Here is a 25,415-nt window from a genome sequence, read left to right as displayed (position 1 = left end):
GCAATGATTAATAATGGACACCTAACAGCCTTCTGACATAGTATAGTATGAAGGAAGAGACTAAAAATTGTGATTTTTTGGAGTTCCCATTGTGGCTGAGCAGGTTAAGGATCTGATGTCTCTGTGAGGGTTTTATTGCTGGCCTTGGTCAGTGGGTTAAGGATGCAGTGTTGCCACAAGCTGCGGCATAGGTCGCAGATGTGGCTTCAATTCGACCCCTAACCTGGGAACTTCCCTATGCTGCAGGTATGACCGTGAAAAGAAAAACAGAAATTTGTGATTTCTTGTACTGTCCTTTCAGTGTGACATCCCAACATTTTAAGAAAAATATTCAAGAGAAATTAAAAAAAAATAGTGTTCATAATGTCATTTAGAGTTCTTACATGAAAAAAATTCTCCTTGGATGCTGAGAGTCACTACATTTGCAAGAAGTGATATTATATGGTTCGTTCTGAAAAAAACACAGCTAATAAAATATTTTTGTATTTTCTGGAACCATCAGACATTTTCAGTTCAAAGCAGTAATCTGTACTGTTTCTAAGCTTGAGCCAGGAGGATTTGCCAAGCTCATGCTCACATCTGTTCTGTAGTACCGTCCAGTTTTTCTTAGTCCCAGTTATATCAGTGAATGGGCAGCATAAGAGTGTAGAATAAAATTATCTTTCATCTGCTTCCACTTGTTCATAACACAGTACACCAAGGGCCATATGACTGCTGAAATCATTAAGATAAACCAGTTAATGCCAACAACTCTTCCCTTTTTCGCAGCAGCAGTTTAATTGCATTCTGAAGCTCAGAGGTCATCAACTCAAGTGCTATAAGGCATGAGGATCTAACTTAAATAAGTTAAGAGGTCCTAGTACAACCAAGATGATCAATAGTAAAAAGGCACGGGGCATTCAAACTGACTAAAGATCTCCAGATGGGAAAGACAGTAGGAGGCAGGGGACTAAGAGGACCTGAAAAGAGCCCGTCACTGAGAGCAACTAGTTAGCTCCAGTCAGTTGTTGTTGCTATAGAAATATAGTTTTTAAATATGAAATATCATATTTAAAATGCTGAAAAATCTTATTTAAAATCGCAGTTCAAAATATTTTAAGCTGTATGGAAAAAAATTAACATGTCTACTGACTCAATTTGAGAAAAAGATAAATAGATCAATCCTCTTAATAGATTATTATTTTGATTAGATACTGCTTGCAGAGAAGCAACCCTGCTTCTTATATTCCCTTTACCAAACAACACTACCAGATAATATTCTTTTTTTTTTTTTTTTTTTTTTTTTTTGTCTTTTTGCCATTTCTTGGGCTGCTCCCGCAACATATGGAGGTTCCCAGGCTAGGGGTCGAATCGGAGCTGTAGCCACCGGCCTGCGCCAGAGCCACAGCAACGCGGGATCTGAGCCGCGTCTGCAATCCACACCACAGCTCAGGGCAATGCCAGATCCTCAACCCACTGATGGAGGCCAGGGATTGAACCTGCAACCTCATGGTTCCTAGTCGGATTCGTCAGCCACTGAGCCACGATGGGAACTCCACTACCAGATAATATTCTGTTCAGATGCATTAATATAGTAAGATGATATGAGGAACCTGTCTAAATGGGTCCCCATTCACAAGACACTATCCCAAGGAAGAAGTCTAAATTTCTAGGGATCATTTTAAAATTTCACTTTTTAAGTTCACGACTTCCTTTCTCTTTCCTATCCTGAAACACTGGGCCCCAAGCAAAGATTTACTATGCTGAGCAGAGAGCTCCGACTAGAGACTTGCACACCACACTCTGGAACACTGGCCCACATTATTATAATGAAGGCCCTTAATGCTGGGTAAACAATAAACCTACTCCTGCCTTGCCCTTCCTTATCCGTCAAATCCTTATCAGAAGTACATTTGCTGTAAGAAAAAAAGACTGATGGGTGCCTTTCCACTGCCCTGAAATTGAATGTTTAAGGGGGTTAATAATTTTCATTTGATGAAGACTATTTAACAAGTAAGAACCTGGATATATTCTAATCACTGTATTTTTATTACAAGGAATTTGTTTTTTATAACTTGGATGTTGCATTTTTTAAGAGAAATGCAATGAAGGTAATTATGGTAAGTTAATGCTCTTCTAAGATCAAAAATATTAGTACTATTTTGAATTCTATGGTGTCATATATGTATATCTCAGCTGAAGTCAAATATTTCCTCTACTCCGATGAGATCAGAGTCACAAGGTATTTGGGAGAGTTTGCAGTTTTAATTTTCCCAAACTTGTAATGTTTCTATGGGTTTCGAATTAATGTCTATAATTTAAAATTCCAATATGAGAAGACACTCCAACTTCTAGAAGAATCCTCTGTGTTCCAGAGGTAAAAGGTTCATTAGAGATGATAACATTTAAGGATGGAAAGAACCGGAGAAGAGGAACTTGGTATTAATCATCACTAAGATTTTCTGATTTTCCATTAGCTCTCATGAAATTTAATTTTCTTGAATGAAGGGTTTATAGTACAAATTTTAGAACTGCATCTGGCCTGATGTTTTTTTTAGGGCAATGCAGTCTGCATCCATTTAGTTTACACAATAAGGCCTCCTATCTCCATTAGTCCCTTTCATTCCAAAATCCTGACCCTTTCTTATCATGTCCATCTATGCCTCGTTGCTAATTTATAAAGATGTCATACTGGCTAACTGTTCAACAGCTACCTACACAAAGCTGTACTATCCAAAGCTATTTCTTCTGGCAGATGAAAAATGGAAGCTAATATTTCTGAGTATCTGTCAGGATATTAAAGGATTTTGCCACCAAACTGATCTTTTATGCATTTCTGTCTAATGGCTTCATTTTTAAGGAATTCTTAATTTTCATTACATGATGGGCTCCTACTTAGGCATTGAGGTTAGAGAAGAAACCTGAATTTTGCTCACAAAAAATTGTGTCTAGATATTTAAAATCAAATTCAACCTGAAAGTAATTTATTTCTTAAGTGGCACAATTTGATCACAGTGATGAATGATGTAAAATTTATGAGTAGAAGCTGTCAGTCTCTCTGACAACTACTATATTAGATCGAACAGCAAAATACAATACATCATGGTCAGCAGAGTTTAGCAGATTATTCTTGTAAATTCAAGAGCAGAACAGTTAAATATAGAAAATGAGTTATTTAAAATGATTGAAACTCATAGTTACTCAAAAGCAAATCTCTGGCAGTAGGCAGTTATGCCCCATCCAGTCCAGAAACTCTTGATTTGTGTACTATCTTCTATTCTTAACTTGCTTTTCCAAGCACCAAAAAAGAACCTTCAGCAGACTAGAGTAACAGTGGCCTTAATGAGATAATCCATCTACATGGTTTCCATGCATCATTTCTGGAACACACTACAAGGGAATATTTTTGCCAGATCTAGAGCAGTAGAGTGATAAAATGCTTGAAGTGTACTAAATTACAATAAACTAGAAAAAGTAAAGCAAAGCATTAACCTCCCTGGGCTTCATTTCCTTGCCTTTAAAATGAAGTCATTAGACTAAATGATCTTTATATTTCTTTCATATCTTATTTACCTACTGATTCAACATCTTTTAAGGATCTCCTCTGTGCCTGGCACTCAATTTAGTATTAGAGATAAATACAAACAAGGCATGCTCCTTGCCTTTGAGAACTTTTTGTCCCTAGAGGAGACAGGTGGAAACTGACAAATAGCACATAGCAATGGCTCAGCTAGAATTCTGAACATATATGCAGAGTACTGAGTTGGCTGAGGTAGTCACTATTTGCAGGAATTGGGGAGGGCTTCACTGAGAAGGTGACATTTGTGCTGGTCAGAAACTTGATAGGTAACTAGGTTTAGAAGTTATAATACTCACATTAGTGAAATGCTAACACTTCCAACACATGTCATTTTATAGTATATAAAGCTCTTTTTATATGAAATAAGTTAAAATCAAATGATCAGATCATCAAGAAACTTCAAGTTAAAGCAACTTGTTAAAAATAATGAGACAGAGAGTTCCTGTTGTGGCTCAGCAGTAATGAACCCAACTAGTATCCATGAGGATGCAGGTTTGATCCCTGGCTTTGCTCAGTGGGTTAAGGATTTGGTATTGCCGTGAGCTGTGGTGTAGGTCACAGATGTGGCTCAGGTCCCACGCTGCTGTGGCTGTGGCGTAGGCCAGCAGCTGTAGCTCTGATATGATCCCTAGCCTGGGAGCTTCCATGTGCCACAAGTGAGGCCCTAAAAAGCAAAACAAAACAAAAAGACATACTCATGGCCTCTAGGTCATTCAAAAACAAGTATTAGGTAAAGCTTATCTTATTAATACAATATACACACTAAAGTACACTTAACAACTACAAAAATTGCTTATATACCCATTCCGGCCATAGGAATTTTGAAATTCATGATAATTCGGAGAATAATTTCTTCAAGATCATGGAATTTGATCAGTCTCTCAACATTACAAGTGAAATTATAAATATATATATATCTTAGAGCAGAAACAAGTACACGTAATGTGTTAAACATGAAATGATTAAACATGAAAAGTATATATTAAATGCATTAAAATTTCCTTTCAAATAGCTACATGAAATAATTTAAGAAATTTGATAATTTCAAAAGCATATCTTTAATATGTGAAACAGACAGTTGTAATGCAAACCTTACAGTTACTACTAAACCTCTCATTAATCTTTTTTAAACTGTCTTTTTTGCCTTTTGTAATGCAGTGTAGAATGCTATTTACAGATCATGTTTAAAGTGCTCACTTCAATAAGAAGGATTTAACCTTTCTTTCTTAATGTCAAACAGCCTTACGTAAGAGTTGAAACTTCATTATTTAAAACTTAATGAAAACATTATACCGAAAATGAGAAGACATGGCTTGTTAAGCCAGATAGGAAAGTTCTATCGATGCCTTGTAAATTTGTCGTTATTTAATTTATACCATAATCTCTAACAGAACAGAACAATCCACATTATAATGACCCCTCAACTATAAACCTTCCTCTTGAAATAGCTCACCCAGAAAAAATGAGCACCAAAATTCAATGCCACAGGCTTAAACAAAACCCACCATTTAGTACTCTGATGGACTACTCTTACAATGGCAGATGCCTGCTAAATGCAAAAGTTCTCTCTCCAGAATGTGTGTGAAGAGCTGGTGCTGCAGACCCACTCTGCAGCAAAACAAGGATTTTAATTACTTCGTCTTTCTAAGCATGGATACTAAAATTGTTCTAAAATACTCTCAAAGTGCCTGATCCCCTAAAAGGTCTCTAAGATCCCTGGTGCTACAAGAGTATAATTAGATTCCTGGTCATTAAAAATTTAAGTTTCTTAATTCCATGATTTCAGTCAGTTCAGATTTAAAAAAAAAAAAAAATTACTAGAAACCTAGCTTTCCTAATTTCAGAAACAAGGGTAGGAACGGTGCAAATAAATACTTTCAGATAGCTTTGTTTTGCATGCTATCATACAATATGAAGAAAGAGTCTTATGATTATAGACAATTTGTACAAGGGGAAATGTAAACATCCTGGACAAAACATTTTTAAATGAGTTAAGTGAACTATTAATAGAAATTGACTTAATTCACCTTGAATATGACTAGATAATAATTCAAACACTTTAAACTACTTATTGAACATTAATTACAATGGGCATTAAAAAATATGATGAGCTACCACAATCATTTAAGTTTACTGGCAGAATGTGTGCTGCTTGAGGATGCTGTAAACTGTCACTCAGATTAAAAGTCAAAGCAGGTTCTTGTAATTCAGGTGAAGTGCCTAGGCAAACAAGCTTGATTTATAAGTGTATACTGCAATCTAAGCCCATGAAAAGGTAACCAGTAACAGTTAAAAATGTCATTACAATTCTGTCGATTACTGACAAAGATTGAAAGTAATCTTCAGGTGATTAAGAACCACTATTTGCGGTTTATTAATACATGGAAAACACTATATAATAGAAGCAAAACATGAAATTCTATTTTCATTATTACACAGTCAGTAAGAACGGCGTATCTTAGTCCAAATACTGTTTTAAAATGAAATTATATTCTAGAGTTCTATTAATGAAAATATTCAATTGCAAAATCGTGTCAAAAAAGCCGAGTGTCAAAAACTTTTATTCCATTTCTGCAGAAAATACATTATTGCCTTGTTTATCATCAGCAGTATGCAACCCTGGATATCAGATTAAGAACATATCTATATTCAGAAAGTAGGTATGATGAAACATCAAACCATGCAACATAATCTGCTACTAAATGTCATATCAGTCTCCTGGGTAAAAGACAGTCTAAAGTTTTAGATATCTGATGACCCAATTTATATCTTTACAGTTATCCCAAGGATATTTCATTAGTTTACTTGATAGTAGCAGAAAAGACTCAACCGTCCCTTTTTATTTTCTGAAATATATGGGGGGCCAGGGTGAGGAAGGAGGTCTGCATTTGCTCTGAAGCTGCTCAGAGCAAATACACTGCTAACTGCCAAAGCACGAACTGATACGAGCTGTTAATAGTTGTTGAAATGTGTGTGCTGTTTTCTTCTCCAAGAGTAGCAAGAGGGAGGGAAGAAGAAGGGAAGAAGCAAAGAGGGGAAAGGAGACTGACAGACCATCTGACATCTATCAGGATGAGAAAGGAGACATCAATTTCAAAGTGTGACCAAGTGAAGAAAAAGTCCAGGAACTATGAGACTGAATAAAATGAGGGTTTGACTTTAGGATGTGAGTGTGAGATCAGGGTCAGCCTCGAACTCAATGATTATAATGTGTTCTTCCTGGAGAAAGACTGTAGGTGACTGGGTTTACGTAGGATTTGGATCTGAATGTGATAGAATGAGAGGCTGTTTGTGATGAGGTACCATGGGTAGGGAGGGAAGCTGGATGCAGAATGGGTGGACATAAAATCGCAAGATCAGTAAGTGGACTGGAGTCTCAACAAGGTTCAAGAAGTGTTGCATGGGAGGCCCTTGAGCAGGCAGCCTAGGATAGGAGCTGTGGTAGGAGAGTGGGATATCTGATTATTGATTTTGGGTATAGTTTATTTGCTGGTACCTGCAAGGTACAGGGAGTGAACTGAGGTGCCTGAGGTGAGGAGGTCATGGTGCTGGGCTAGGTCATTGCTGTGGACGATGAAATCATCTAAAATGATGGCAGGAGTCAGATAACTGCCTGGGAGGCATTATGTCTCCAGTAAACTATGAAACCTGTATGTGTTAGTAATGAAAAATGGAAGACGGAAGGTGGCAGAAGCCTCAGAGGAGTAGGAGATTTGCCTAAATATAGAGCAGAAATAGTTCATAAGAGTAATTTGCCTCCCAGGGGGATATTTGGCGACATGAAGAGACATTTTTGGTTACTACCGCTGTTTAGAGGGTAGAGGCAGGGGCTACTGCTAAGCTTCTTACAAAGCACATGACAGCTCCCTACAGCAAAGAATTATCCAGCTCAAAATGTCAATAATGCCATGGCCGAGAAGCTCTTAGGTAGACTTAACAACATAAGCAAAGGCCTGGAAATGAGGAAAACTGGAGGCTGCTCAGGAAAAAGCCAAGTTTAGCTCAACTGTAGTGTAGGATTACCAGCAGAGGAAGTCAGAAGATAAAGTGGGAAAGGAGGCAAGGGTCCCACTATCTTCAGGCTAAGAGACCAGCATCTAATTTAAAGGACAAAGAGACACACTGAAGACCTCTGGGCAAAGAAATGACACGAAGCTTTACATATGATTGGAGCCTTATCAATAATTTGCCTTTTCAGTTTTCAAGCACTTTTAAGCAGCAGTTCATCACTCACTTCACTGATGTCTCATCTCCTTAACAACAGTAAGGCCCTGGATAAGAGACATCAGGTCCCAGAGTTGACGAGGTACACAGAGTCTGCTAGCCTGAAATTCAGACTTTTAGCTACACTGCTTTGCCACACACACTGTTCAACTACTAAAGACAGAGAAAACATGAAAAACTTTAATTTCCTCTCCTCTCTCTTCATTCCCAGTGTCTATTTAGAGGTGCTAGGGAACAAAGAAACGGCAGGAAGAATGACACAGGAAAAGAAAGAAAATGCTTTGAATTAATAATATAAGAAGTATTTAAATACTTCCTGAAAAAGCAGAGTGTAAACTGTACCACTCAATTTTGGAAATATTCATGAACGCTAAAACACCTATCACTAACCTATCACTAAACTTCTTCAATCATTTTAACTTCTCCTCTTCAAGAAGGAAATCATTACTAACTCAAGCTTACACTTTCACACTATTTTTTTAAGCTGATTATTCAGCTTATTTCAGTTAGCAGTTGCTTTCTATAATGATAATATAAACAAGTCAATCTATTTCTGAGAAAATACTTGATTCAGGTTGCCTTTCCTGTTCCTCTCCCTGGAAATAAATTAGACACCAACCAAGGTCACCAAGGCAATAATGCCCCCAAATAAATCAGATCCTTTCTGACAGGTAAAAGAATTTAATCTGCTGGCAGGCAGGCAGGCAGGCAGGCAGGCAGGCAGGCAGGCATTCTATTCAGAATGATAACCATAATACCAAAGTGTCACTTATTCCCTCTCCAGTGCACCAAATGGAGCCCTAGTGACATTAAAGAGCTAATATGATTTCAATGTTGCTCTTTCTATACTCATGGAAAGCTTATTTACCAGACAATGTTTTACTGAACATTGATCAGAGAGAGAAGCTCACTTCTCCAAACCACATGCCTGGATAGGCTAGATAAAACCCACCATGGGAAGAACCTTCCAAATCAAGAGAGAGAGAGCTTCTCTCCCTCTACTCTTAATCAGCTAAGTGTTTCCCTTGCTTCACAGATCAAATTTAGAGGTGTAGGGCTACTCTGACAAACTGCAGAGAGTATAAGAAATGTTACCAAGGGGCAAGTACACTAATTGGTATCATTTATTAACAGATTCAGTGAAAATGAGATAACGGGTAAATGGCGCAATACTATTAAGTGGATTTTAACTGAGAGCTGTATTTTGTTTTCCTTCTTTAAGAAAAAACACTTTGAGATATACCTCAGTAGACAGTTGCCATCAGAAAGAGTTCTGAAACCTCACATTCCCTCCATCTGTTATCAGCTATAATAAAGCCCCCTTCTACTTCATGTAGCATACATTTATAAGGTGCATTTTTAATACACTTTACATAGGCTCATGGTTTCCTATAACAAGTATAGATTTTGTTTTACCTCATGTGACAGTTGTATTTTTATCCAAATGGGAAGTTATCTTTTTTTTTTACTATTTCCAGGGGCTGAAGGCCACATATAATAGTATGCCTTGTGTCTCTTGATATTAATTAAGCAATCTCTGTCAGTGGGGTCAGGTAGTTCTCTATGTAATTGTGCTTTCATTGTCAAAAAAGAATACAGTGATTATCAGGTGGCTTTTTAGTTCTACATGTTCATGTATTAGAATGGAATGAAGTCACAGCTAACTTTATGTGCTATACTACAGGCATTGTGCTAGATACTTTGCATATGTTCTCTAATTTTATTCCTTGACCTACAAGGTTAACACTCTCATTTTTACAGATGAGAAGTCTGAAGCTTAGCCAAAATAATTTGTTTCAGCTGGCCAGTGGTAGAGCCAGGGGAATCTGGATCCAATGGATTCCAAACTCTGCGGTCTTAACAACAGCGGCACACTGTCTTCCCTAGCAACTGGCTTTCTTTCATTTTCATTCCTTCCTTAGTCATTCAAATAGGTATCACTAGGCACCAGAATGGTGTCAAGAACAGGGGCTAAAATGGTGAACAGAGCAGACAGTCATTCTCCTTAACAGGCTGACATTCTACTAGAAGAAAAAGTGGACGAGTCATTATAATAGAGCGGTAGCCATTACACTGGGGGTCAAAGCAAGCTTCTCAGAAAAAAGAGAGGTCTCAGCTGAGAGCTAAGGGATATGTACAAGTCAGCTAGGTGAAACAAGGGCTGGAGCAATTCAGAGTATCTTAGGCCTGAAGCATAAAAAGATGGAGGTTAGTAAGAGTTAAGGCTGAAGAACTGGGCAGAAACCAGAACAGGAAGGCCCTTGTGTGCCAGAAGGGAGTGGTAATCAAAAGGCACTAAGATACTTTAATAAGCACGTGATAAGATCAAACTTCTATTGTAGATGTCAGAATGCTACCTGAAGACTGGACTTGAAGAGGAGGGCACTGGTGGCTAGGAGACCAGTCAGGAGACTCTCATGGTCAAGAGAGCAAGATAAAATAGTGCTGTAACCCTGGGTAGCTGAAGTAGTGGTTGTTTGTTAGGAGGCATAATCACAAAGGTTTGGGAACTGACTGGGTGTGAGGCGTGAGAAAGGAGGGGAACAAGAATGGTTCTTGTAAATGGCTTGGTAACTAAGGAGATGTTGTCACCATTGAGACAGGAAGTAAAGCAGAACTGAAGAAGTTTTGAGGGAAAGGTAACATGATCTGTTTTGGACATGTTGAGTGTGAAATGTCTGTGGGTTACAGGAGTGGTAAAATCCACTAACAGACACCTGGGATAGGAGATCTGTAACCAGGAGTTGGTGGCATAACTCATGTAATTGATGCAAGCCACTGAAGTGGACAAATCAATGACGTGCCCAAGAGGAATGTTTAGTGTAAAAAGGGAAGAGGGCGGAGGACAAGAAGAATTCTGAGTTTTACCCAAATTTATGGACCAGAAAGAGGAAGAGAAGCCCATAAAAGATTCTGAAAAGAAACAAAACCAGGTTTCACCATGGTCAAAGAAAGGACTGAAAATTTATGTCAGAAGCTGCCCAGAGGTTAAATAAGAACAAAGAGGAGAGGAGGCTGTGGTCAGTAGTGCTGGGAGATAAGGACTAGGTTGAGTCCATGGGATGGACACCTGAAATGAGCTATGGGTGATGGCCATGGGGATAATTATTAAATGGGACAGATTTTGTTTTGTTCACATGGGCACATGGTAACTGCTCAATAAATGTCTGCTGATTGACCAAAGTTGCAGAATCATTTTGGTAGCAAAATTTGACACTAATTGAATCTTTTTTTTCAAGCCAAGGATTTGAAACTTTTTACTGGGTCATGAAATCAATTTCATCAAATTTTAAAATAAAGTATAACACATACAGGATGGGTAAGTCTTGTTATGTAAAAATGTTTACATATTATAGGTATATAGCTACAAACATACATGGTTTAACTATGTGTGCAGATTATGATATATTTTCTTACTATTGTTCTTAGAAATATTCTAAAACCCACTGCATTGAGCTATGTGATACTATCCCTATGTTTAGAAATGAGACAGTTTCAAAGGGACTTGCCCAAATCCCAGGCTGCGAAGGCAAGAATCCAAAGCCAGATCTGGCTAGATGCCATGGCCATCACTCCCTACAGGACCTTGGCTTGGGCCACCTGGAGCCAGTGTGCATGTGTGGCTGTTAAAAAATTGTTCACTTATCATTCTGTGATAAATATCTGAAGTATATTTCCATTTGGTACCAAATGCCCCACTGACTTCAACTATTTTGTTTGATCTCAACAGCTTTTATAGACTCAATTTACAGGTTAGAGATTTAAATGACCAAATTGTTCAGTATATAAGATGACTTTTTATTTCTAGAATATAAAACATGAGTATAAATATCTTTGCACAGAACAAAGAATAGATATATAACATACTAGAATCTCCTGTACTGAAATATAGTTGTGTTTTTAACACATGAAAAAAACTGTACTTCATGCAATAACCACCACTTAATTTGAATCAAAGAAAGAAATTCCGTGTTGTTATTCTACATTAAAGTTAACATATTGCACTAACATAAGAAAGAAGTAACTTAAAATATTTAATGTTTTTTAAAAGCTCATAAAGAGACTCTATAACTGCAATGACCAACATGCTATACTTTTTGTGGAAAAACTAATACAATAAGCACACATTATATTTGATACTTTGTTTTTAAAAAGATCGCATTTGCATTATTTATAGCATTTGTTCCTTTCCCTTCTTCATAATGAATGGAAAAAAAGAAGTTCATCTACTTTGTCAAAAACACCAAGCCAACACCACTGAGCTTACTGGAGCACCTTTTATTTTTTTACTTTTAAAAAGCTGGTACTCGAAAGTTAAACATCATGTGGAAACAACCAGATAAATCCAGAATGTGGAAAATTCTGTAATACAAGTGTCCTGGACTCTTCAAAATATCAGTATCATTTTTAAAAGAAGCAATAATATAGCTAGATTAAGAGAGAGTATAGAGATGTAATTACCAAATGTATATGAGAATTTTAACTGGGCTTTTAAATAGGGAAGAAATGTTATGAAAGGTATTTCTGGAGTAAGTATGAAAGAGTAAATATGGATTGCTATTATGATATTATGGAATAACTACTAACTTTCTTAAATGTAATAATGTGGTTGTGTAGATCATCCTAGCTCTTTGGGGATGCATGCTAAAGTATTTACAGGCGAAGTGTCAAGATATCACAACTCACTTTCAATCAGACAAGGAAAACTCTCTATTTACCTATGTATGTATGCAAACACGCATGTATGTATATATGTGAAAATACAGCAAAATGTGAAAACTTGTTCAATCTAGCTGAAGAGTATTGTAATTGTTTTCAAAATATTTTCTTAATGCTTGGAAGTTTTCAGAGTAAAAATTCAGGAAAAGAAAAAACAAAAGTCAGTGCTGAATGTATCAGCTTTTAATACATAGAAACCAAAAAAAAAAAAAAAAGCAGATTTAGTGCTATACACAGCAGTGCAGTGGCATTACAGCATGCATTTATTGAAAGTTTAACTAGACTATAAATCAACAAAATTAAATTTTTTTTTTTTCTCTTTTTAGGGCCACACCTGCGGCATAAGGAAGCTCCCAGGCCAGGGGTCAAATTGGAGCTGTAACTGCAGACCTACATCACAGCCATGGCAATGCAAGATCTGAGCCATGTCTGTGACCTACACCACAGCTCAAGGCCATGCCGCTGGATCACCACCCACTGAGAGAGGCCAGGGACTGAACCTGCATCCTCATGGGTACTAGCTGGATTTCTTTCTGCTGCGCCACAAAGGGAATTCCCCCAAATTTAAATTTTAAATCAACAATGCAAAAGCTTGAACTACACTGAAGGGAGTGGTATCTATAGAGACAATGGTGAAATCCTCATTGACACAGAGAATCCTTTCACAAACCAGAAAATGGTTAAGTACCATTTATTCCTGGAGGCTTTTCCAGTCTATCTTTAGTGGCAATACTTAATATGCAAAAAGAAATATATATTAATATGAGAATATAATTCAGCTATGCTATAGATGAGAGAGATCTAAGTATTGAAATCTTATGGTTAATAAAAAATTAAGTGAGAAAAGGGAAGTTACAAAATGGTATACAATGATGGACTCTCATTTTTGGTAATCATTTTTTAAAACTGTGACATAATCCACACAAACAAAATCAAAGATATAAAGAATAATAAAATAAACATTCAAATATCCTCTCCTCCTTTCTGCCACTCAAATCCAGTTATCTGCTAAATCTTTGCTGCTTCTTCCTCCACCAAAAAGTTACTTTCTGATTATAATTTCCTCAGTTTTCTTTAAAATTTTGCTAGACTCACTGATATACACACGATATAGATTACTTAGTTTTGGATAGTTTTAAACTCTACCTAAATTCTATCACTCTTCTGAGACTTCTTTCGCTCAGTATTTCTAGGTTCTCTCTATGGTAATGTGCATAAGCTTAATTCTTTAATTTTTTTTCACTATGTAATCAGAGCAGTCGTTTCATTAAACAATTTTGCAAATGTGATGCATATAAAAAGTTTACTTTGTGGTTTTCATTTAATTTCTCTGATTTCTATAGATGTTGAACATGTATGTTTATTGGCCTTTTCTATTTGTTCTTTGATGATATGCCTGTTCATATTTTTTTTTCCAGTAGGCAGTCTTTTTTTCTTCATTTTTCAACTCTTTATTTATATTGCTATAAAAAATAAATAAGTCTCTTATTTTCAACTCAATTCATGCTTGGTTTCATATGTTGCAAATATCGTCTCCAAATTGTTACTTGTCTTCTCAATTTGTTTTAATGGTATCTTCTGATGAAATAGGTCTTATATTTTGATATTGTCCTTACATCATACATTTAAAAAATAAAATAAAATCACATTGTTTGTGCACAGAACACGTTTAGAAAAACAATCTGGTAAACATAAACCAAAGCAATAACAAGATTAATATCTAGGGTTTCAGGTAAAGTGGGACTTTGTTTTCAACATTATATATATCTATAATGTTTGGACATTTAAAATGAGTTCTATTATTTAATTCTTAACCAGGGGTCTTTCTAGAGAGTTTACGGGTAGTTCTTAGGGTATTCACGAACATAAAGTTTTGTTTTTATAGGCATTTTTTTTTTTAGGAGAGATTCCATAATTTTCCCCAGATTCTCAGAAGGGTTTAGGACCACAGCAATATTAAGAACACATCTCTATATAGTCTATGTAAAATACATAATAAACTGAGAGTTTGGAGGCAAGAAAGGCTTTGGGATTCTATGGCATGATTTCTAGAGAAGTTATTTAACATTTCTATGTTGGCTTCACAATGTACATAATGGGGTTAATAACAGAACTTGTTCCATAAGGTTGCTCTGAAGATTAAATAAGTAAATATATATATAGACTGCTTAGAATAGGGCCACACTCATTCTCAGGGCTCAATAAATGATAGTGATTATTCTTATTATTAATTCCTGCCTCTAATTAAATCAAAATAATAAAAATTGCGGCATATTCAGTACTCTGAGAGACTTGTGGGGAGGATGAAAAAGGAGCGGCACCCCTGGATTACGCCCAGGTACTAATAATGGGTTCTAACAGTTATGCAATAAGCAAGTATAATATTGCTACAACAGACTAATATCTCTGTAATGTTTCCTCTCAGAAGTGTTTAGGAATAAACGTGTGAAAGTATCAGAGAAGTTAGAGGATCCTTACAAGAAAACACTTCTTAATACTTTTGTCTCCCTGGTTCCCTATGCTTATCAGATAACATCAGAAACAACTACAGTTTTTGGTAAACAGGTCTCTTCATCTTTGCTGATAAAGATCAACTATTATTTAGAACAGAATTCGAATCAGTTCAAACCGAATGCATTTAGAAAAGATTTATGAGATAACCATATGACAGCTAAGGGTTGGAATGGTTTCATTTGTATTTTTTAAAAAAATGGACAGAACTCTTTGAGAAATGTCTCATTATTTTCTACATTTGTTTAAATAAAATTCTCAAAGCCCAAGTTCCTAAGTTTTATATACAATTCTGAGAAACACCTTGTGGTATTTTAAAAGAAAACCCACTCAATAATTTATCTTTGAACGTCTGCAAACAAACATCATTTTTATCAAGAGCTTCCTTTGTTAGCTGTTAAATCTTTAGCTGAAAGAGGCTTACCAATTACCAATTAGGGAGAGTTTCAGCACCTAAAAATATTCTAGCTATCTTCAGATTCTGTTCGGTGACTGAAATTGTTACTATTTATTCAAAAGACATCCATCAAGTCCCTATTTGGTGCCAGGCACCCTTCTAGGCACTGGAGAAACAAGAGCGAACAGAACAACAACAACAACAAATCCCTGCCCTCATACAGTTTATGATACAGCATGCGGTGACATAATAAAAACAGTAAGTGTATAGTATCTCAGCAGGTGAAAGAGCTTTGGGGAAAATAAAAGCAGAGAATAAGCAGAGGGGAGTGCTTAAAAGCTGCAATTTCAGATACAGCAGGCCTCAGATACAGTGAGAAATAAGATGACATGTGAGCGAAGAAGTGAAGGAAGTAAAGTTTACTTGGAGAGATAACTTGAAAAGAGATGATATTAATACCTGGAGGAGTAAAATTCCAGGCAGAGAAAATAACTACTTGTCCCATACCCTAAGACTGGATCTTGCTTTGCAGTGTTTAAGAAACAGCAAGGAGTTTAGTGTGTTCAAGTGCAAGGCATCAAGTGAGAAAATAAAATACAAAGTCAAAGAGGTAACGGTGAACTAAGGTACACGCGGCCTTTTAGGCCATTTTGTGCACTTCGGCTATTCTCTAAAAATAAGAAACCACTAGAAAACTTTAGGAAAAGTGACATGACCTGATTTTCATTTTTAAAGTATCAGAGCAGCTCATGTGTTGAAAACAGACTGTTGTAGGACAAGTGTGGAAGCAGGGGAACAACAGCTGGAATAATTCAGATGAGAAATGACATTTTCTTGGACCAGGATGGTTACAGTAGAGGTGGTGAAAGTGGTCAAGTTGTGGATATATTTTCAAAGTAGAATGAACAGTATAGTATTTCTTGATAGATTTGACGTTGGTTATCATTGAAAGAGGTGGTGAGGAGACTCCAACATTGTGATAGAGGAACTGGAAGGATGGGGCTATTATTTAGTGACATGGGAAGATTATGACGAGTTGAAGAGGTTTAAAGGGAAAGATCCAGGATGTGTAGGAAATGTGGTCCGAAATGGCTTATCAGACACAGATTTGATGTGGCTATGGCTGGTAGGTGGTTGGATATGTGATCTTAGAGGTGGGAAGGAGGTTCAGCCTGGAGACAGATGAATTTGGGAGTCATCAGAGTGTAGATGATGTTTAAAGACCTGAGACTGCCAAGGGTGTGCAAGGAAAGAAATACAAGAATCTTGGATAGTTCCATCAAATGCACAATAAACAAATAATACTCTTAAGTATTAATGTGTGTCTGGGTCTGAGATTCTGCTGCATTTCAAAATATTTAAGGCACAAATTAGTGTGCTTAAAAATCAAGTTTAAACTTCTGAATACAGCATGAATAGAGTGATGTCTTGCTATAATGACAACCTTGAGATTCATGCTATTGTAAGCTCTTGAGTTTGGCAATCCTGTTTTTCATCTTTGAACCCATGGTTTGTATACTATGCCTTGCAGAGTAGAAGCTTAATAAATAATTATTAAAATTGATGAATTAACAAAAAAGTATTTGTGATATTAAAGAAATTTTCAGGTCATGTTAAAATGACAATCAAAACCACAATGAGATAGCTACCTCATACCTGTTAGAATGACTATCATCAAAGTGACAGATAACAAATGCTAGTGGGGATGTGGAGAAAAAATCCCTTGGTAGGATTATAAATTGATGGAGCCACCATGGAAAACAATATGGAAGTTCCTCAAAAATTAAAAATAGAGCTGCCATATGATTCATCAATTCTGCTTCTGGGAATACATCTGAAGGAAATGGAACACCTCACCAAGAGATCAGCCTCCAAGTTCTTTCATTTGGTTGCCTGTCAAGAGCTAGAAACTAGAGTCATGACAATTATTTGGCAGGAACAAGAAAGAACGGTGGGAGTTAGGGTACTTACAAAGATTGTTATAATCTATCTGACTTGTCACAGCCAAGATCTTATCTTTGCTTGATAAATGTATGTACATATGAAGGATATTACATTACTCGTTCTCATTACTTTGTACAGTGACCCCAGTCAACTAGAGGCATCCATTTACTATGGGCAGGAGTTCTCAAGCTTTCTGGTGTCAGGATTGCTTTATGCTCTTAAAAACTACTGAGGACCCCAAAGAGTTTTTGTTATGTAAGGTTTATCTATTGACATAAGAGATATTCTATATTAAAAATTAAAACTGAAGCATTTTAAAAACACATGAATACATAAGCATACACACAAGATGTCTGAATAATGAAGTTATTCCATGTTTTAAAGATTTTCTGGAAAACTCTACTGTACACTTATGAGAGAATGAGAGCAAGAATGACAGTAAAAAGAGTAAAAAGGCAAATAATGTCTTTTTTAGGAAAATTATTTTGACCTCACGGACCCTCCAAAATGGTCTTTGGGATCTTCAGGGATTCCCAGGCCACACTTAGAGAACTGTTGGCCTAGGGAAAAATTAGGGTTATTATAGCAGGGCTGGGAAAAAAAAAAAAAAAAAAAAGAACCAATATTCAGCTTGTGATTTCCAAAATGTCAATTTTTGAGTCTCTAGCCAGAAAACAGTATTTAAATTCAGGCTTTGTTGAGAATGAAAACAGAGCCAAATCTCCAGAATTCTGTTTCCATATTAAAAGTAAAACCTAGGGATCTGAACAAATTTTACTTTAAGTTACAGGTAGAAAGAACTCAAGTCTGGATGTCAGCTACCTAGGGACCCAAAGAGATTGCAGGAAGACAGAGTAACGTCAAGGCCAGTTTCCCTGACTACTTCTCCTGATCTCAACGTGAGGGCTCAACTTGGAGGGATAACAATGATGAAGTTGAAAGGAAATCAGAGTACAAAGGGAGACCAGGACCCTGCTTCCTACTGGAATTCAGGGGGGAGCCTGTCTTTTAAGATGATAGCTATATACAGGGGTTATCCTCACAGAACAGAGAACAGAGCATAGAGGGGTTAACCTAATATTCTCAAACTTCCCTTGATTTTCATGTATGGAAAAGGGACTTAAGATCCCCTGTGTGTAGTTCCCATTGCAGCTCAGCAGGTTAGGAACCTGATGCAGGATGATGTAGGAACCCTCTGAGAAGATGTGGGTTTAATCCCTGGCCTTGCTCAGGGGGTTAAGGATCTGACATTGCCACAAGCTGTGGTGTAGGTCACAGATGTGGCTTGGATCTGGTGTTGCTGTGGTTGTGGTGCAGGCCTAGCTGCAGCTCTGATTCAACCCCTAGCCTATGAACTTCCATATGCTGCAGGTGAGGACATAAAAAGAAAAAAAAAAACAAAAGAGAAAAACAACCTTGTGATGACTCTGTGGTGATCAACAGAAGCCAAGATGAGGGCCAGTGGATCTTCCCTGGGCTATTATGGTACAGGCAAATGAATTCCATGGTAGAGGATGAACAATGGCCAGTTCCAGTCAGAGGGCTGGATGGAAGAGTTAGAGCTTCAGAGGATTTAAAACAGAGATTCAAGGCAGGATCGAGTCATCCAGCGAAGATTATGAGGCTCTGACTGGGCCAGGAGAAGAGAGCAGGAGGTCCCCAGCTGCCAACTTCAGTGGTAAATGCCAGCAGGGCACCTAATACATACGGGCCATCACTATGGTGGCACAAGGACCTCTGGGCAAATACAAAGACCTCTCCTTCCAACTCCTGGAAGAAATACAAGCCTATCTTTTTTTTTTTTTTTTTTTGCCATTTTGCTATTTCTTTGGGCCGCTCCCGCGGCACATGGAGGCTCCCAGGCTAGGGGTCGAATTGGAGCTGTAGCCCCTGGCCTATGCCAGAGCCACAGCAACATGGGGTCCGAGCCGCGTCTGCAACCTACACCACAGCTCACGGCAACGCTGGATCCTTAACCCACTGAGCAAGGCAGGGAACGAACCCGCAACCTCATGGTTCCTAGTCGGATTCATTAACCACTGCGCCATGACGGGAACTCCAACACAAGCCTATGTTTAGGCTCACCTACTTGACATTTTGCTAGGAGGAGAAATGAGTTAAGAGCCAGAAAAACTGAAAATTTAACCAATAAATTAAAACCTTCGAGAGACCAAGCTCTATAATTTTGAGAAGTTTAAATTTAAGTTTAAATGCTTATGTATGGGACATAAGATCTCTTTTGAAATGCATGTGCTGGTTGGGGAAAATCTGCAGCGGCAAATCTTTCCCTTGTTTGCACTGGTTTATCACCCAGGCTAGGTAGATACCCTGTGAAAGTTTTGTTGGGATATGTGGTGAAGGGAAGCAGTACTTCAAGGGATGAAATCAACATTGTGCAAACATTGTCCTCACTCTTGGAATACTGACATTAGGGTGGGAGAGTAAAGCAGAACTGAAAATGTTGTGTTGATACCACTTTGAAGAATCCATCCTGAAATCACTCATATGTGTTCACACCCCCAGACCAGCCACAGCTTTTTTGAATAAATTAATGAAGTTTAACAGTACTTCAAAAACTAAAAGTATGCTTTACAGAATTTATATGTATTTACTTTTGGATTTTCCAATCATTGTAATGGGATGAGTTATATCCCTGTCATTTATAAATAAAATATAAAATCTACTGAGAAATTGCTTTGAATATATTTTCTAACATGTGACAATAATCACTGTTATTCTTTCATAAAAATTACTTAAAGGCAAAGTCAGTGTTGTTTAAGGAAGTCTAGTATCACTGAACTAAAAGAAACTAAGTTTCTAAAAGCTCATAAGATAGATCTTCCTTCAAAAGGGAATTATGAAAAAAAAGCCTTTCTGTGTGTATGTGTGCCAATATAAATGGAGTAAGATAACAGAAAATGAGCCAATAACTATAGAAGTTCCTTATCTTGAAAAAATAAGCTTTTAAGGTAACTTCCAGGACAATGTATTGAAAACTTTATTATCATTTTTTCACATGAAAAACACCAGGTAAGCCAAACTAAAAGTAACCTCTCTTTTCTTAAACTTTCCTTATTCCAATCTGAACCCATAAACTATGAGAACCATAAAAATCTTACTGGGCAAAAGGCTCAATGTGTGACCTAATTTGTTTTGAAGCAATAAAATCCAAAGTAGATTTGAACACTGAAATTTTCTTAACTTTGCAAACTTTATCTTAATAATGAAAATGCTCTAGTAAAACTCATAATCATCCAGAGTTAATAAAAAGTTTAAATTATAAAATATTATTTTCTACCTGTTTTTAAAATAGTTTAGGAGTTTAATCAGGAAATACTTTGAAAGGAAGGAAGTTTTATTACTTTTAGCAACTACTAGGCATGCTGCTTTACTCATGTGCACTTAGGATACTACATACAAATGTAATTGTAAAAGCAGATTTGTAAACTACTATAAAAAAATGGGAGGATTAAGAAAAATAAATAAAAGGCATTTAAATTACAACAAAAAAAGTTCACAGTTGATATGATCTTACATGTAGAAAACCCTAAAGATGCCTCCCCCTCCCCCGGCAAAAGAAACCCTGTTAGGACTAATAAATGAATTTAGTAAAGTAGCAGGATACAAAATGAACATGCAAAAATCAGCTGCATTTCTATACACTAACAGTGAACAATGCAAAAAGGAAATTAAGAAAACATTTCAATAGACTCAAAATGAATAAAATACTTAGTAATTAACCAAGGAAGTAAAAACCTTGACAATAGAAATTACAAAATATTGCTAAAAGAAATCGTTAAAACAAATAAATGAAAACACATTATATGTTCATGGATTGAAAGACAATATTGTTAAAATATCAATACTACCCAAAGTAATCTACAGATTCAGAACAATCCTTATCAAAATCTCAATGGCACTTTTTATAGATATAGAAAAACCCATTCTAAAATTCACACAGAATCTCAAAGGACCTCCTCATAGTCAAAATGATGTTGAAAAAAGAGCAAAACTAGAGGACTCACATGGTCTGATTTCTAAACATATTACAAAGCTATAGTAATCAAAACAGTGTGATACTAAGACAAGGACAGACACATAGATCAGCAAACTAACAGAGAGCCCAGAAATAAACTCTTGAATATATGGTCAAATGAATTTTGACAAGGGCAGCAAAACCATTCAATGGAGAAATGACAAGTCTTCTTAACAAATGGTGCTAGGAAAACTGGACATTCATGCAAAAAAATGAAGTGGACCTTTATCTAACTCCATGTATTTAAATTCACTCAAAATGGATCCAAGCTCTAAATGTAAGGGAAAAAAAGTATAAAACTTTTAAGAGAAAATGTAGGGCAAAAGCTTCATGGCAGTGGATCTAGCAATGATTTCTTGGATAGGACACCAAAGGCACAAGCCACAACCACAACAACAACAACAACAACAACAAAAAAAAAAAAAAAAAAAAAAAAAAAAAAGAGAGAGAGAGAGAGAGAGAGAGAGAGAGAAAAGGACTTCATGAAATTAAAAAAAAAAAAAAATTGCATCCAAAGAAACAATCAATAGAGTAAAAAGGGATCCCACAGAATGAGAGAAAATATTTGTAAATCATGTATATGATGAGGGAGCAATATTCTGAACAAAAATCAACAACACTAAAGAAACAACCCAATTAAGAAAAATGAGCAAAGGACATGAATAGCTGTTTTTCCAAAAAGATATGCAGATGGCTAATACCCACATGAAAAGTGTTCAACTTCACTAATCACTAGGAAAAATTCAAATCAAAACTTCAATGAGATACCACATTATACCTATTAGAACGGCTACCACCAAAATAACAAATATTGACACTATGGAGAAATTGGAACCCTTGTATATTGTTGGTGGGAATGTAACATGATAAAGTTGCTGTAATGGCCTTTCCTCAAAAAATTAAACATAGAAATACAATATGATCTAGCAACTCCACTTCTAGGTGTATACCCCAAAGAATTGAAAGCAGGGTCTCTTAGAGATGTTTGTACATCCATGTTCATAGCACTATTCACAATCGTAGTTCATAGCAGTATTCACAATAGCTAAAACGTGGAAGCTGAGCAAAATAGGGTTTATACACAATTCAGCTTCAAAAAGGAAGAAAATTCTGACACATGCTACAACATGGATGAATTTTTAAGCACATTATGCCAAGTGAAATAAGCCATTCATGAAATAACAAATGCTATATGATTTCACTCATTTGAAGTACTTAGAGTAGTTAAAAACAGAGATAGAAAGAAAATAGAATAGTGGTTGCCTGAGGCTAGGAGAAAGGGATGAATGTGGAGTTATTTAATGGGTATAGAGTTTCAGTTTTACAGGATGTAGAGAGTTAGACGGTATTATGAGTATATTTAATACTACTGAACTTAAAATGGTTAAGATGGTAAATTTTATGTTATGCATATTTTACCACATTAAAAAAAATTGGAAAAAAGATGAGAAGGAAGAAAATTCAAGCATTTAACCTCCCTGCCTCAGCTGTAGCTCAGATGACTAAAAAGATAATGACAGTTTTTTTTTTTTTTTAAATAGAAAATTCCAGCGAATAATATATGATGAGAAGTGATAGATTTAGGGTGCTATGATTTTGTAACTCCTACTGAAATAATAGACCTGACAATGATCATCAATAGCTGCTAAAACCATGAGGAGAGCATTATAATGAACAGTCCATGGTAAAGAAAACAACTGATCAATCTTAACATCACAATAGAGAGAGCCTAATCATGTTTCTTAACACCCTATGGATAGAACCAGCAAAACCCCGACTCTGAGAAATCTTCTAAGACAGATTTTTGTCTAGGCATGTACCTTGTTTAGATCTTGATTTGATAATTAATTAGGAGATAAATAATTAGGAGAGAATTGGGACATTTTAAATAGTGAATAATATTGGATATTAAGGGAATATTGTTAAATTGTTTTATGTTTGAAAATGACCTCATGGTTATTAAAGATAAAAAATTATCATTTACAGATACAGACTGAAATATTTATGTGAAATGATATAATATTTGGGCTTTCCTTTGAAATTACTGGGATGGGAGGGGCTCATGGTGGTTATACAGATGAAACAAGATTTCCCATATGTTGATTATCTTGAAGCTAGGTGATGAGTAAATGTGAGTATATCATACTATTCTGCCTGCTTTTCTACGTTTAAAATTTTCCATAATAAGAAGTTTTTTTTTTTTTTTTTTGTCTTTTTGCCTTTTCTAGGGCTACTCCTGAGGCATAAGGAGGTTCCCAGGCTAGGGGTCTAATTGGAGCTGTAGCTGCCGGCCTACATCAGAGCCACAGCAACTGGGATCCAAGCCGCGTCTGCGACCTCCACCACAGCTCACGGCAACGCCGGATCGTTAACCCACTGAGCAAGGCAAGGGATCGAATGCGCAACCTCATGGTTTCTAGTCGGATTCGTTGACCACTGAGCCACGACGGGAACTCCTAAAAAGTTTTAAAATCTTTGAAATTATTTAATACATAAGTTAAATATATCTCTTATAATTAAGTTTACAGCATTTATTTTTCAAATTTTTGATTAAAGTATAGTCGATTTACAAGTTTATGCCAATTTCTGCTCTACAGCAAAGTGACTCAGTCATAGGTGTGTGTGTGTGTATATATAGTCTATCCCAGGAGATTAGATATAGTTCCCTGTACTATATAATAGGTCCTCACTGTCTATCCATTCTAAATGTAATAGTTCACATCTATTAACCACAAATTCCTAGTCCATCCAACTCCCTCTCCTCTCCCCGCTGGCAACCCATAAGTCTGTTCTTGTCTGTGAGTCTATTTCAATTTTGTAGATAGGTTCACTCATGTAGTTTACAGCATTTATTAGCCAATAATTTTTAAATGGAAAGGGAAAGAGACATTAGGTAACATATAACTGAATTATCGTGAATTCATAAGTGGAGAATCCAAATTGTGATATGGTTAACAAAGAGCAAAAACAATAACTGAAGACATTTATTACACCTAATACTTTTTACATGTATCTGATATCACTGACTTCCTTATAACCTTTTAACATTTTGATTTGAACATTCAATTCAATAGTAAATGATTACTGAGAAAACAGTAAAAATCTCATCATTCTTTGGGAGTCTAAAAGATTTGTATTTTACATTTATGTGCAACTTACCAGCTGTAAAATCTTGAGTCAGATCAATGAATGCATGAGAATGTGGAATTCGCATTTTACTTTTAGTAGTCAATGCAGGATGCCATGATAAATTCCTAAACAAAACAAAACAAAACCTTAAGTTATTTTAAAAGTTTATCTATTCTGGAGCTATTTCACATACTCTAAAATTCATTCTTTTAGAGTGAGTTTCAGTAGGTTCAGTGTGCAACCATCACCACTATCTAATTTCACAACATTTTCCTCACCTCTAGAAGAAACTATATTCATCAGTAACTTCTCATTCTTCCCTCCCTCAAGCCTCTGGCAAACACTAATTTTCTTTCTGTCTTTATGGATTTCCCTACTTTGGACATTTCATATAAATGGACTCATACAAGTGGCCTTTTGTGCCTGGTTGCTTTCACTTGAAATAGTACTTTCAGGTTCACCCATGTTGTAGCGTGTGTCAGTACTTCAGTCTTTTTTATGCCTAAATAATATTTAATTATATGGCTATATTTTTTGTTTATCTGTTCAACTGTTGGGCATTTGACTTGTTTCCATTCCTGGCTATTATAAATGACACTACTATGAATACTCATATGACAAGTTTGCATGTGGAAATATACATATATTTTCAAACCTTTTGGTTATATACCTAGGAGTAAAGTTTCTGGGTCAAAGTTGCTGGTAACTCTACGTTTGACTGTCTGAAGAACTGCCAAACTGTTTTCCAAAGTGGCTTCAGCATTCGACATTCTCACTAGCAATGTATGATAAGGTTCCAATATCTCCATTCCATTGTGAACACTTATTACTGTTCCCGTGTTTTATTAGAGCTATCCTGTAGGGTTCCTGTGGTTTCTTTCATTTATATTTTCCTA

The 25,415-nt window shown here is 36.3% G+C and overlaps 1 protein-coding gene across 2 annotated transcripts in view; it reads right to left on the bottom strand.

Moving 5' to 3' along the window:
- The window catches only part of ITFG1 (integrin alpha FG-GAP repeat containing 1), a 237,069-nt gene that overhangs the window by 178,942 nt on the left and 32,712 nt on the right, over positions 1-25,415 (bottom strand). For both annotated transcript variants that reach the window (XR_014805953.1, XM_021094239.2), the window contains exon 6: positions 24,550-24,644. Coding sequence is in view for 1 of the 2 variants with exons in the window: in XM_021094239.2 (XP_020949898.2) it covers positions 24,550-24,644 (95 nt within the window). In the remaining variant the exon portion in view is untranslated. The remainder of the gene's footprint in view (positions 1-24,549; positions 24,645-25,415) is intronic.

Source organism: Sus scrofa, chromosome 6, assembly GCF_054392235.1.
Source record: "Sus scrofa isolate SSC_HxYL_T2T_F1_AM1 chromosome 6, Sscrofa_HxYL_maternal_Yorkshire_Landrace_v2.0, whole genome shotgun sequence".
NCBI lineage: Eukaryota > Metazoa > Chordata > Mammalia > Artiodactyla > Suidae > Sus > Sus scrofa.
This window is presented reverse-complemented; position numbering and strand designations above follow the sequence as displayed.